Source organism: Aquila chrysaetos, chromosome 13 (genome assembly GCF_900496995.4).
Source record: "Aquila chrysaetos chrysaetos chromosome 13, bAquChr1.4, whole genome shotgun sequence".
NCBI classification, from domain to species: domain Eukaryota; kingdom Metazoa; phylum Chordata; class Aves; order Accipitriformes; family Accipitridae; genus Aquila; species Aquila chrysaetos.
This window is the reverse complement of record NC_044016.1, coordinates 12,376,981-12,392,327: the sequence shown is the minus strand read 5'-3', so window position 1 is coordinate 12,392,327 and position 15,347 is coordinate 12,376,981. Positions and strand designations below refer to the sequence as shown.

At 41.6% G+C, this 15,347-nt stretch overlaps 1 protein-coding gene across 1 annotated transcript in view; it reads right to left on the bottom strand.

The window, feature by feature from the left end:
* Positions 1–1,323: 1,323 nt before the first annotated feature.
* The window catches only part of KCNH1 (potassium voltage-gated channel subfamily H member 1), a 186,556-nt gene continuing 172,532 nt past the window's right edge, over positions 1,324–15,347 (bottom strand). The window contains exon 11 of the mRNA XM_030035700.2: positions 1,324–8,353. Within this exon, the coding sequence (XP_029891560.1) occupies positions 7,505–8,353 (849 nt within the window). The 3' untranslated portion in view covers positions 1,324–7,504. The remainder of the gene's footprint in view (positions 8,354–15,347) is intronic.

Here is a 15,347-nt window from a genome sequence, read left to right as displayed (position 1 = left end):
ACAACCAGGGAGGCTGCTAAGAATGCAGGAAAAGGCAGAGCAAAGGCAATAACGGAGAGTTCAGAAAATGAGAAGAACCACCTCTAGAGACCTTAAACCCCCCCCCCCCCCCCGCCAAGTACATGCCTTCACTATGGTAATTTACCCTTTTCTAGTAAGTACAGGGAACACTGTATAACATTAGGAAAAAGAAAGCTGGATTTTCATTCTGGCCAGTGAAACAATGCTAGCAACTGGAGATCCTGTCACACCACATACTACAGTGGATGCAGAAATGGTGTTAAAAATAGCTCCTCATTGTGTTCCCTGGCTGCTTTCAGTACAGTTTAGCCTCAGCTGTGCAGTCTGAAAGCTTATGCTTTATTGCTGTTCTTTTGAAGATGAGATTCAGAATCCCATGAAGTGTCTGAATACAGGTAGCAGGCACATTCACTAGACCCTCAAGCAAGAGGATGGAGAATGAACCACAAAAATGGGTGCGAAGCTCACGGGGTCCAGGCTGACATCCTGAAGACTAAAACTTTGTTTATACATGCAGAGTGGCTGCTGGCCTGCAGGAACAGCTGCAGTGCATGATCCTGTCATGTATGCCTGTCCTGACCTGAAAGGATCTCCCCGTCACCTTTGGTTATCGATTTCTTCGCCGAGGTAGCCAACAAAATAATACTCATTGCTGTCTGTTGCAGTAGTGTCACTGGCAGGCGACACGCTACTAGGGGCTTCATTCCTGTTGGTTTTGTCTTCATGTGGGTCTGTGGTAAGTTCACCTTCTTCTGCAGCAGATGACAGGACAGCATAAGCCTGTTCCATCTCTAGTACTCTGGTTTCCAGAAGTTTCGTAATAGTTCTCAGATACTGCAGTAGTGAACACAGTCTAAAACAGACCGACGACAGACACGTGTACCCTCAGGTTATCAAACGATCATTTCAGACAGATCACAGCCAGTCCTCTGGTGATCTTGTTCCTGCTCAGCAAACACCTGGCCCAGACTGGAGTCCACAGTGCAGGACGCTGCCTGGGGTGCCAGGATATTCACTTTACAAAACACCGGAGTTCAGTTTACAGTGCCCTGGAAGTGTAAATCCTGACTGTACTGATACACAGCAGACAGAAATCTGAGGAAACAACCGGAATTGTTTACAACCAAAACAGTAATATCAAACTTCTCTACTGATAGCACTCAAGATACAAAACAGCAGCAACAAAATGTCTAGCCAGAAGTTCTAGAGAGTTACTTAAAACCTCCTCGTTGATCTTATAAGCACATATTCAACACATAGAAAAGCACACCAAAGCAACTAATGTAATGTATAAAATATTTTATTACTATAATAAATAAAATTAAACTTTTTTTTTACAAATATTATTTGTGCTTGTTTAAAAATGTTGAATAGGGATATTGTTAATGTAGGTGGCTGCATTTGTAACTGAAACAATCCCAGACAGTGTGTATACATACATACACACACTGTCTTATCTACTGGCAGCTGCTTTGCTGACCACAAAAATAGTATCTACTCGTTCTCTTTTTTCTAGTCATGCTTCATTGAACAAAGTGACAAATGCAAAGAAAAAGAACCAAGAGTATTTGGTGGATTTCTGAAAGGATAAAAACAAGTGAAGTACATTGAAAAGCGCCAAAGCAACTGCATTAACTGCATATCAATAAAGTGTCCATGCAGTGGTGGCTAAATATTGAAACGCAGACAGGTCTCCAACAGATGTACAAATATTGATTGTATGTAGGTACAATAATATAACACATTCATTAGAAAACTTGGTATTTCTTTATATAGCAGTTCATCCTGATACAAGATTATTGAACTTCTTTCTTCTACAGCTAAAATGATTCTTTTTCTATGTTAGTGGTCACAGATTCAGTGGGAAGAAGAAAAAAAAACCATGAGCCTTTCAGAACAGTTAGTGAAAACCCCAAACTGTTTTGTTAACACTAGGCATTTAGATCCAGTTACAGAGATGTTCTGGGATTACACATCAAATATGTTTACACAACACTCAACGATCAGCTTGAAACAAATTACAGTTGCAGGTAAATTCACATTAGCTTTGTCGAACTGTAAAAAAAAAATCTTTGAAACACTTTCGCAATATGACGGGTTGGCTCCCTGATATACAAAAGTGTTTAGACAATAGTTATGTCTCTTTGTTTCGTGAGGGGAGAGGGCTATTGGAGTAATTCATTATCCTAATAAGAAGGCAATAAGTGGAGAAAGAGATGTGATTACCAGCAAGTGATTTCCATTAGATTTAGAAAGCTAATCAAAGTGCTTCATCTTTAGGCAACACTGTAAATACTACAGAACATTACGAAGGAAGGAGAATGGAATCACAGTTTGAATTATATCACTTATGAAAGGGTCTTAAGGCTAAATGTTGGATATATCTTATTGCAAAAAGCTTTATTTTTATTTAATTGACTCAATGCTTGCCACAACAATGTGGTCAAAACTATGTCCGATTGGAAGATACAGTATCCTACTGTGCCTCACCTCAAATTTCTGGAGCTTCCCCTGTGCGGGACTCTCTCTGAGAGGTTTGTCTTAATGAATCAGAAGTGCAGCTGAAACACAGACTTTGTTATTGCGAATACACCCACAGGAGACTATGTTGAAATGAAGAATTCAGTAGAAGATGCTTTTTACCACCTAACATCAGGACAAGAAAGCAGAGGTGCAGCAACCATGTGTTAACTCTGCCCATGAGAAGGATAGGCTCGGTACCTTTGAGACAGACCCTGGTACCAGGAAAAAGAAATCCATTTATTCCATCATCTCTCTTGCAGGAAAAGCCATGAGAAGCACTACCAGGGCAGCTTAGCTTCAGAGATACTGTGAGGAACAAATAGTGGCTTATGAGCCTTATTCCCACCAACTATGATACAGCGTTTTTCCAGTTTCACATGTATTTCTGTTTCCTGACTATCACAATGCTTGCCAGATCTTCTCAGTCACAATACTCGCCAGACTAACAGTATAAAGTTGAGGCCAACTAGAGAAACCAAAAGTCATGGCCTTAAAAGTTCAACAGTTAACAAACAAGATACTAACTAGGACATTCGGTGGATGTCTACTGGGAAGATTTAGGCTCCCTTCTTGAACTGGAATCATTAAATGAGGGACGTGCTTCTACGTAACAGAAACGCAATCCATAGACTTATCTATACAGAGATATTATATATATGTGTGTATGTACACGCATCTGCACAAGTGTAATCATACACATTGCTGTTTATATAGTAAAGACAAATTATGTATTCAATTCTTTCACAGACTGGTTAAGAGTGATTGAAAATATATCACCAGATATTCACAGTAAATATCTTGTTCGGTTCATTAAAGTGAAGTACTGTAGAAACAGAACATCACCTTCGAAGCTGTTAAACAGGGTGTTCGCTGGGATTCAGGGCAGCGCTGTGAAAGAGATTTAAAACAAGAATGGTGTTTTTAAAAGTACACATGTAATACCAGGCAGAAGTAAATGTATCTGAACATGGTAGGGTATAGGGTTGGGTTTTGCTTTTTTAATCCCGTGCTGCATATTGGTATTCTTTCTAACAGTTTAAGCATGAATTTTCAGAAGTTCCCATTTTACCAAATCATAACCCGGGCTCTTTCACTCAACTATCTTCTTTTGCCTGAAATCTAATTCCATCATATAGTAAAAATGCAACACACCATCTCTTTTAGATTAACGCGGTTATTTAGCAGGTTGTTAAATAGCAGAAGCACTATGCCAGAACACAGTTAAAACTGAGGCTTTTTGTTTTTTCTTTTTTTCTTATAGTATGTACAAGCATTTGCTTGTTAAGGGGCAGAGTCTCATGTTCAGAGATCATTCATTTCTAAGCTGGAAAATAATTTAAGTGAAAAGGCTTAGCCAACATGTAGAGAGAAACAAAAGAAAAAGGAAAAGCTGACAAATAAAGTGAAAGAACAAGTAACAATTACAGTGGGTATGCACACCATCCAGCCGTAGGCATCTAAGTGTAAGGCTCAATGGAGAAAGACAGATTTGTAACACTGATGCTTTCAACCGCTCTCTAAAGCACAAGTGCTGCGTTGGCAGACCATGGGCACCACAGCACAGGTCCAAATTAGTCCGAGGTTCAAAGGAGTGACTAGTCCCATAGCAGGCAAGGTTTTGCTCATTTTAACCACTCAGTAGCCCAGGGAATCCAAAGACCAAAGTTCATTCTAGATAGTATATGTTTTTCAAATTCTCTTACAACATATACAGGTTACTGAGGGATGATGCAGTCTCCTACAACTAGTTTTAGTGCCTGCCAGTTCATAACATCATAATAAAATGGGTCTAATCTCAGTTACAGCTCTGCAAATCTGAATGACATTGACCACTGTCAGTGCTGACCTGGAGCAGTCACCCTGAAGGTGTCATCGTAAGGAGCAGTTTCTCTGGAGTTTCATGACCATAACAAAATCAAATTTGGCCATAATCTTTAAAGACATTAAATTTTAAGCATAATTCAGGAGTATATTACAATCTTTGAAGGCTTTACAAATGGATTATAAATGGCTTTATAGGTCATTATAAGAGCCTCATAAAAGCCTTAAAAAAGGACTCTGTGCTGCACCCACCCATTGTCATACGGGGTGTGCAGGAGTACAGTATCGTACTGAACGTCAGGCTACGCGAGAAGTACCCCCAGCAGATGGGGACTTGTCTTCCTTTATTCACAAGTGTGGCTAATTATGGGGCTTCTAGCGCTGACCCTGCCGAATAACCTTTAACATATCCCTGAGGGCACATAAAAATACCACTGAGATACTTCAACTCCGTATCAGCAACAAAGGGCCAGGTAACCTGCAACTGCACATTTAATTCTATGTCTGCACTGCAATTCTGGAGATACTAGGCACACACTTTGAAGGTTATAAGCAGTTCCTCCCTCACCCACCTTGGATAAGCTAATTTCCGTGTTTATCCAATTGCAGGTAAATGAGTGACACTTTCACAAAATGTTTCCTAAGTTCAGCAAGACTTTCAGCCTTTCAAAAATTTTACAAAGAAAACCTAGTATCAGGAACGTAACACTGATGAGGAATTTGCCTGGATTAGGAAATTGGCTCCAAGCCAATCTCTAAAAACTTGCTGGAACTTTTGGGCATCAATTATAAATCCTTGTATATCAGTACACCTGTGTTCTACTTAGGCATAATTTCATTATCCAATGAATTTACTGACTGAGGAGACTAGAAAGAAAAAAATCATTCAACGGTTTCTAACTGAAACCACTGATGTATGGATTTCTTATGGCAATCACGCCATAGCTATTACAGGTAACTGTTGCCACTTACGGTGATTAAAGCACCAAACACACAGTGTGACTTTGGTCAAAGAGAGCCTTCCTCGGTACTGCATGTCTGCAGCGTGCAACTGTAAAAGACACCAGTTACCACTGGAAAATCCTAAACATGGAAGCAGAAATAAATTAAGGAAATGGCACCTCGGTTTCAGAGCAAGTCACCTCCCTACTGCCTTTTCTTGTGGGACGGAAAAGGTAACCTACAGATTTGATCCCAATAGCTGTTTCCTGGGAATATTTCAGTCCTTGGGTAAGAATTCACAATCTGTGGGCACTTCTATATCAAACCAAGACCCTTGAAAGCAAATCCTAAACCAGCTGCCTCTGGACCTGGAAATGGTGGTGCTGCGCTCAGAATAATCAGCATCTTTGAGAGCAAGGGCAGTTACTGCAGGAACAGATACAAACAAATATACTGACTTCAAGATCTGAGCTGGTAGCTTTGCACAGCACGGCCTCACCACTGTGCCGGTTCATCAGTGGACCTCACACTTCCCCAGGGATGTCTGACACAGTTCTGCATTGCACTGTGCAAGCATCAGGCCAGCAGAAATCCTTTCAAATGGGTCATTTTCCTTGCTTCTTCCTTACTTAACATGAACAAAAATCTTCCCCCAAAAATCATGTGGTTTTTTGTAAATGACTTAGTAGCATGGAAAAAGAATGAGACTTAACTACTGCCACACTGTGTTAAGACCTATTGCCATTAAAAATGAAAACCCAAAAAAGTATTGCACCATGCTTCTGAGCTCTAACCTACTGTTAAATAGTGAACATACCGGATCAGTGGAGAGAATATACTCTGAATATACACCTATATCCCAAGGTGATAACCCAAGGCATGATAACCAGCTATGCTACCCTATCTAATGAATAATGAAGAGTAGTTTTGGTAAAGTGCTTCAATCTTCCTCCAAAAAAAGTTAGGAAAATATAAGTTTTGGAAACATCTCCTTCTTTAAGAAGCAGATCTTTTTGTTTCCTTGCTACAATAGCACTTGTATACAGTAAGCACTGTATTTCTACCTCTACTATCCATTTGCTTACTAGATAGATTAGATCAGGAACAATACATCTGGATGTAGAGGAAAATGCCACAATCTAAAATCTTTAAAAGTTCTGTGAAAGCCTTTGGCTACAATGAACATTATCAAACCAGAAACTTCTGAATAATTATTTAACAAGAATTAAAAGAGCAGATTCATAGCAAAACCAGGACATAAATGCCACAGTATATTTTCATGGGGAGGCAAATCTGCATGACCTGTTATTGATGTTCACAATACGTTGTGCAGCAGGCTGTGCTCAGGTATGCTGCACGCTCAACCCTCTGTCCTCCAGTGGCTGGAATTAAAAGCAAAGGTAACAAATATTCAAAGACATCTGAGACAGAAGTTAAGTTTTTGAAAATCAGTATCCTTGACTCAGTGAACGAGAATGTGGAAGATCCCATTTATTAACAGACCTGAAATACTGTGGCTATTGTTGAGGATGTTGCTAAATATAATTGCTTTAGCAATATATCAGTTTGCAATTAAAAAGTACAACTTTTTTCATCTTTTTAGCCCTTCCTTGACTGCCCAAAAATAACTTCAGTACCGAGTAGCACACATTCGACTGAAATGAAATATATGTCTCCTACTGCTCTGTGCATTATTACAGATATATGAAAATATACTGTGACATTTAACATGCTGTACAGGTGACTGAGACAGTGACAGCAGCAGCGAACACCCCCCCCCCCCCCCAACGCTGAAAATGTAAGCACCCTGGCAAGTGCTTATTCATATACTCATATAGGCAAAACCCAAGCTAATGACATAAGGCATGCTCCAAAAACCTCAGAGGTCACCTGGGGCTCATGGGGACGGCTGCTGCTGTCAGGATTCTTATTCCAACATCCCGAGGGAGACAGGGGGAGCAGGGGGGAATGGGCACCAATGGAGAAAAGAAAAACTTTAGAAACTGTACCCTTGCTGTCAAAAAGGCTTCAGAGTCAGCTGCCATCTTGACATGAGGTTGCAATTCCTGTTACCGTACCTTTTTAGACACAGGGAACATGCTTAATGAACTGGTCCCTCACTCGTTTTCAAGAAAGATTAAATTTAAAATATTAGGGGGGCTGTTGGTTGGTTGGTTGGTTTTTAAAAATAAACACCTCAGCTAGCTCCAAACATGTCTTTTTCTGATTCTGGAGACTGGGGCCTTGATATTTCAAACAACTCCTGTGGCGACTGGGAGCTTCTTCTTGAGGTTAATATCCTAAGTATCTCAGCAAGCTGTTTTTCTATATTGGTCATTTTTGTGTTTAAAGCCTTGATGTCCTCTTTCAACTCATGTTTCACTTCTAGCATGGTGGCCTGAAGAGTCTGTTCTGGGATGGGATAAAAAGAATGCTTGACCTCGGTGAGGACGGGGCTGCGGTCCTGCGGGCTTCTTGTCTCCCCAACGTTATCCAAGCGCAAGTCACTTTTCGTAATGCCACTATCGCAAGAGTCTGTCTTCTTCAGGGTAGCTTCTCCTGAAGCTTTAGTTCTCTCTGGTAAAGTCTCCATGGACTCTGCTTTAGAGACCTTGTTCCAGTCTTCACCCTTCCCACAGGCGTCTCTGAATTTGGCCCAGCCTTTTCGTCGGGGGTAGTCCCCTGACGCTTTACATCCTGCGTAGTCCGATGTCGGGGCCTGCAGCTTTGCCTGGTCAGATGCCCCAGATGTTGAAGCGGACTGGTATGGCACAGGGGTCGCCGGACTCTCCCGTACAGTCACAACGCTGGCTTTGACCACCGAGCGGGTGGAGGAGTGCTCCCCTAAAACGTTCCCCTTCTCCACGTCCAGGTCATCCGGATCTCTGCCCCTCTCTGCCGCGAGCCGCGCTTCCTTCTGCTGCCTGAACCTCTGGAACAGCCGGCGGACGGGGTGGTCCGGGGGTAAGATCAGAGGTGCTTCGTTCTTCCTCTTCATTCTCTCCTCTTCTTCACGTTTGACATCGCTGATTTTCCGGAACACAATCTGCAGGGGGAAAAAGATTTCACTCTGTGATTAACTGCACATCATTAAGGGAGAAAAGTTATAGAGAAAGAATTATTTGAAAGAATTTATTTTTACTGACAAATGCACAACCTCTGCACATTTATAGCAACATTGTCAAGTGTCTTATCTTGTGTGGAACGTGGCTTATTTCATTATTTAAGAGCATGCACCATCTGTCTTATAACACCAGAAAGGAAAAAAAAAAAAGAAGGGAAAGATTTCTCCAGTTCCGAGAGGTCAGCAAGGCAGCACCATTGTAAATATAATGATCCCAGGAAGTTACTTGTTATATTTTGTGTTAAAAGTGACTTACATTTGTTTTCCTGACTCTATGGTTTAGCACCAGGTTTCTAATATTGCAAAGAGCCATTCCCATGTCTTACATCAGTCTCATCCCAGAGCTTGCTCACTACATGCCATGCGATTTATTATAACTATTTTAGTGCAGCTTGGCCGCTAATGGGGTCAGTGCAGCAGAGACTACTCTGGACTCTCCAACAGCAGTTTGCAAAGTGCTTCATGCCCTCCCTCCCTTCCCATACCCTCTTCTGGAAGCAACTTGCAGTTTAGGGATGAGGCAAAGCTCAAGTCAGTCCCATAGTCAAGGGTACAAGGACAGTGGGGAATGGGCTCTGCAAGACTGTTTGTGTTTGTGTTTGTGTTTGTTTGGAAGCTGTTTGTGGCTTGATTACTACAGAAGCTTGAAGAGCTTCATGCCTTGATTTATTTCTTTCTTTCTATGGAAAGGGGGACATTTTGGACACAGAAACATTAACTTTCCATCTACCCTCCTAATTATATCTTCCTGAGCCTGTAGGCTAAGTGATCTCTGTGGAGCAGCCCAAGGGTCTCAAGGTACTGATGAAAGCTTCACAGTGCCCCCACACAACCCCAAAGTGCAGCCAGGCAATGTTTCTTCCCTGGACTTGATGGCAACACATTCTCTTCAAAAACTCCATGTGTTTTACACTGGTATTGGTATTGGTATTTTCCAAGCAAAAAACCTCCAGTGTGGTATTAAAGGAGAACAAATAAGTATTCTGGTTTGAAAATGGGAAGTCCCCTAAGCTGAAGTTTTCAATACAGAGTATAAAAGATGTAGCCCCCAGCTTCTACTGAATGCTGATACCTGATCTCTTTAGCTGCTTTGGGGAAAATCCACTCAAAGTCCTTACATTCCAATGCAGAAATAACTTTCAGATTCAAATCATTATTAGGAAATGTGTAAATAAACCCATCCCTCTGTTGCAGACAGATTTAAATTAAACTAAACATAATAAGCACTGCTTCACTGGCACACACAAAATGCATGTTTCTCCTGACTCCAATGCTTCTTGACAGTTTTGTCATTGTGAAGCAGGAAAAAAACATCTTAACACTGCATTTTTGGAAGGAAGAACTTGTCAGACTTGGCAGCGTTTCCCAAATACAAAAGAATAAAATTAGCAGGAAGGATATTTTATTTCCAAGCTCCAATTAGGAAACTAATTGTGAGATAAGAATAAGAAAACAGGGTTCTTGACAGTATTTTTTTTTCCCCAGGAAACTCGGTCTGCAGTGAGCTCAGCAGAAAGTGGACAAAGCAGCGTAATCCTTAGAAGTGAAAGAAAAGCACTTACTCACTGGGAAGGGAGAATCAATACAATGCTCCAGGCTAATGGCTTCCCACACGCTGGCAGTCCCCCGCTTTAATTGAAGGAAGAGTGTCAGCCCAGCGTTAGAGCGGCTGCCCTGCAGTCAGCTGGAGCCTAGGGATGCCAGGCAGGGTCTCAGGGGGTCATTCCAGCAGCGGGCTGAGGCTGGCTCTGGTGGCACAAAGCCCCAGCAAACCAAGGCAGCTATAAGCCGGGTCAACTTGTCTCTGCAAAATTCGGTGTCCCCAAGCCCTCCCTCTCCCAGAGTCTGCATGTTTGGCGCTGGTGTGGACATCCACATTCCGCACGGCGCTGTGCTAGATGGTCATGCAGTTAACGGGGCTCACTTGTACACGAGCATGTCTTTGTACGTGAGCGGTCCCAGTCTGACCTATGAATCTGGACTGTGTGTTTTCCTTAAACGCTCAGAAGGGGCGTATGACTGGGTGGTACAATGGTCACCCTCACAGGGGTCATGAGGGAAGGCACTTGGGTGCTTGAAAGAGGTAGAGGCTGGGCTACCTCACAGACTCCCTGTCTAGTGCAACCCCTGCTCCACGCAGCCTGCTCAGCACCTTGTCTGGTAAGCACTGGAGTACCTCTCACTATTTAATGATTGGCTTTTGTAACATAAATGGGTAAGTTATTTGACAGAAGCTGCCTCTGCTATGGCACCACACATACAAGAGGGCAATGGAGCAAGTCTCAAGCAATAACTTATTAACAGCCTAGCCCAACCCATACTTGTACTAGCCACTGCATCTCATGCAGCTGGTAGTGTGGTCTCCATGCTGGAGTACATGAGAAGCAAATTTACTAGCAAATGCAAAAAGGTGAACACTGAGAGACAAGCTGTCGGTAGTGCTTATCTCCCCACAGCCGCCACTGCTTTCCGTTGCACTGCCTAGATGAGCCCTGTTGATGCTACTAAGTACATCAGCTGTGGAGGAGCTGCCATCAGCTTTCCCGCTGTGTGGTGGTCAGCCTCAGGGCCCTGAACATACCTCCACTCCTCTACCTTCAGGAGATCAGACTGCAACAGAAACAGGAACATATGTGGAGGGAGCAATTACATAAATACTGCCTTTGCTATGGGTAACTGCTACCACACTAATGAGACCCCTAATTTCCATTTTCCACATGAGGCCTTTCACCAGCTACAAGGCAAGCACACCACAGCAGCAATCACCTGCGTGAACGCAGAAATGCAATCCTCAGGTCTCCCATCCTGTTCAAGAATGTTTATACACATACATTTATGTGACAAGCTGCACTCATACGGTGCAAATCAAACTTACGCACATTTGCCAGAGGACGCAGCCTCTGACTCTTGGGTTGGCTTCTTTTAACTAACTCCTAAGACACTGGATAAATACCTGTCAGAGAACAACTTGTCTTTGGGAAGCCCACACAAAGCTGTCGCTGGTCTCCTTTTTTGCAAGCTCCCCAATGCCGTATTTTCTCAAGACAGCTCCATATTTATGTATTAAGCATAAGTGTTATAACTATGCAAAGCTCAGCAGTAACTGAAAAGACTTTGCATAACTGCATTTTGGATTTTTTTTTTGTTGCTGTCTTTTTTACGATTAAGTGCAAGTCCTTAGAAATAAAAATACAAATAACTGTTTCGAATGGACTGTTTTCTCACAATAGTTGAGGGAAAAGCAATTTTTAAGTAGTTAAACAGCTTCAGCAGCATCCAAGGTATTCAGAAAATGTGGTTGTTACGTTGATGTATGTACACCTGCTCCTATAACCAGTAAGAATACAAAGGGAAAGAAAATAGGTTTCATTTGTTATAAGGAAGAGAAGTCTGAGCCTACACAGCATTTTTCATGTGGAATTTGATAGGGCTACAATCATGGACCTTAATCAAAATTAAACCCAAAATATTATGGCAAAGATCCAAAGATAGTTTTTAGAGCAGTTCCTCTTTATCTCTCTCTCCAAGCATTCATTTTTGTCTGGGAAGGGATAGTGCTTTGTACCCTCAAAATCTCCTAGACTGTGTGTTACACACCACACAAACACAGGAGACCTCTACTTCACAAGCTATGTAGTTCTCCATAACATCATCCTCTTTGAGACCTAAGCACACAGAAACAAATCTAGTGGGAGCATTTTAACAGTATGTGAAGACCAAAATATGGACAAAGAACCTGAGCTGAGATGAAATAACAAGAAATTTAAACACCAGGCCTAAAAGTGCATAGTTCACACATCCAATCTCAAGTCTCGTTTCATAATTCCATTTTTATTAAAAAGGTGCTGAATCTTGTAGATCCACAGGAAAGCCTCCCAAGCTACCAGAAATGTGAGTATTGTGGGGGTATCAGCCTAGATTTGCCAAAAACTCAAAAAATAGCTATGTTAGACACAGATTGCTGCAATCATATAAATATTTAACTGATGCCTGCCATTATGATGACTCAATAACAATTTTATTTTTGGACAATGCACTCAGAGGAGTGAAGAAATGCATTGACATGTCCGTGTGCAGGCATGCACCCGTACGTCCCACTGACCTGTGAGAGCACACACCCTGTGGCCACAGTCCTGCCCGTGCATGAGCTGTGTCCAAGGAAGAAAGACAGGGTTACACTCAGCATGTTTCCCTTTCCTCAGTATTAACTAGTTGTGAGGTCTTTAGTAAGTTTTGGGGAAAGACCCTGCCTCTTCTTAATCTTCAAAGAATTTTCAAGCTGTATTTGTAGAATCAATGTCTTTAGAGATTAAGATCAAGATTTCTCCCCCAAAGTATTAAAAAATTAGGTGGACATAAATGAATACTTGAAATATCTTATTTGGTTGTCAAATGTGGAGTGCCCAGCAACTGTTACTTGGATTTTCTTGTGCTCAGCACTGAAACCCAAGCACCATTTAAATAACACAACATGGACATTTTTCATGAATATGACTTCCATAATTTCTTTATTGTAAGACCAGAAGAACAGACTGCAATGTGACCTCCAGCATAAGGCAGGACATAAGATTGCTCTGAAGGGGCATTCCCTGAAGGGAATCTTGTTACAACTAGATTGCATCTTTTAGAAAAACATCCAGTTTGACAGTAATAAAGAATCCATCATCACATCTTTTATCAAGATTCCTGCAATTTTTGCTTCAAGACTGAGTTTGTCCAACATCAGTGATGTTTCTGTTCCTTGCTCCCTCAGACGCTTAAAAATTCACTTTTAGACACTGATTCTAGAGTCTTATGTTTAAAAATCTCTGCAGAAGTATTACATCTAGTCAGTTACTACTGTGAAGGATTTAGACAATAGTTTTATTGATATGAAACAGGCAAAGTTCACACTTTTAGAATTTTCAATTTAACTCTAAGCTTTCCAATTTTAACTCTTCGGAGATGTTTGAATTATTTCCTACCTTCCAGCATCTTTAACAGGCAGTGCTCAGTGCTTAAATTCTCACTCTTGCCCAGAGCTAGAATATGTAGTTCATTTAGTTAAATACAAGGTTCCTTTTAAGAAGTCAAGCAAAACAACTAATCCTACAATGAGTCTTCAAGCTGTTTCCCTCTCCTGGCTCACTGCTACCCACTGCTTTCCCCATCTCACTACTTGCTGATGTTTCTGTAGAACTATCCAGCATAGCTCCAAGTTGTTTTTACTGAGCAGTAATAAGAGGGGAACAGGCACAGGGGTACTCACTTTGTTTCATAAAGACATTTCAGAGAACCTATGCTAAGTTGGCCATTAAAACTGAAGACTGCCGTGCAACAAGACAAAAAGCTGACACACTCAACAACAGCGCTCTCATCTGACCAGATGCAAATACAGAGGCAGTAATTTAAGCACCTGCTTCCTTTACACAAGATGGGGGCAGGTGAGTGAAGAATATGACAGTCGTATATAAAATCAGACGTGGCATGAACAGGGGTAGGCAGGGATTGATTATACAGTGTCTTATCTAATATGAAAACTACAGCATCAAATGACAGCAGAAGGAATCACATACAAACCGAAGACAAGTTCATGGTTCTTTACCTGAACATATTAGACATGTCTAAGATGTTAATAAAGGATGCTCTGAATGCAAAAAGTCTGCACGGATTCAATAGACTGGGCAAGTACTTGGTAGAGAAAGCCATAGAGGGCTACCAAACAGACAAAACTGGTATCCTGCTCAGGATATCTCCTGAGGTAAAATTAGTTGGAAGCTGCAAAAGTATTTGTAGAAACTGCCACATAGGAAAGCTTTGTTCTTATTGCTTCCTTAGGCATCCCTAGGCAACCCTAAATAATTACATAGGCCAAATCTGGAACTGCTGCCTCAATCACTACTGAGGAAACATTCCAAATGAGTGTGATAGAAGAAGTGCCAGAGGGAAAAACATCAGAAGAAACTATAATAAAGGCTCAAAGATTTGAGCCGTAAACTTCTCAGCAGGCTGTTCACCTATTTCAGACAAAGGTTTATTCCCATTGCACCCTTCACTTGCATATAGGGAGAGGCAGGACCCAATGAGCCATTAGAGTGTAGTACTACATAGATTTGACATTGCTTTGGAACTTGCCCGGGTTTGAATGAAACAGCTAAAAATGGCATGTTGTTTTGTTACAGTAGGGAAGACCACTTGGTGCACGTGAGGAATTCAGAAGTCCACTGTCTCTAGTTGCTCTTGTAACAAACAGCTCACTGAAGAGTTTCACCATCTCTGAACTGTTGATAGCCCACAAAATGCACTAGAATGATGCTGCCTGCCGAACCGTAGCAAGTCATGTTCTTTAACACTCTGCACACTCCCACAAGGGTAACCAACAGAAGGGCAAGGCAGAACCAACATATTAGCAACCGTATTCTGGTCTTGTTGTTATCTGATTGTAAATGCAACCACTGAGCCAACACTGCATGAGACAGTCTTAAAGATCAGGGGATGCTTCATTTAAAACACATTATGAATAAATTGAAAACCTTATCCTGTCAAATGCTAAAAAAGACCTGCCTGCATCTGAAGAGGAAAGGATCTTTTGGTCTTATGCAAAACCATCCAAACTTATTTTCAACTTTGATTTGTAAGAACTGATCCAAGACCCACAGGAATAGATAGAAATAAGGATTTCATCATGTTTTGAATCAGACTGTCATCATGGAGTTACAATTATGAGGCTCCTAGCCACACAGCTGCTGCTATTATTAGCTCCGCAAGCTCCCCTTCCTTCCACCTCTACAGCATGCACAAATACTGCAAGGTTTGGCAGGTCTTCCTCAGCATTAACAGCAAGTAGCATGGCAACAGTTTTTTCTGGTGCTTAATAATTGTCTTTCACAGATACAGAAACATTCACAGAGTCTGGAAGCGCCAGATATCATAAACA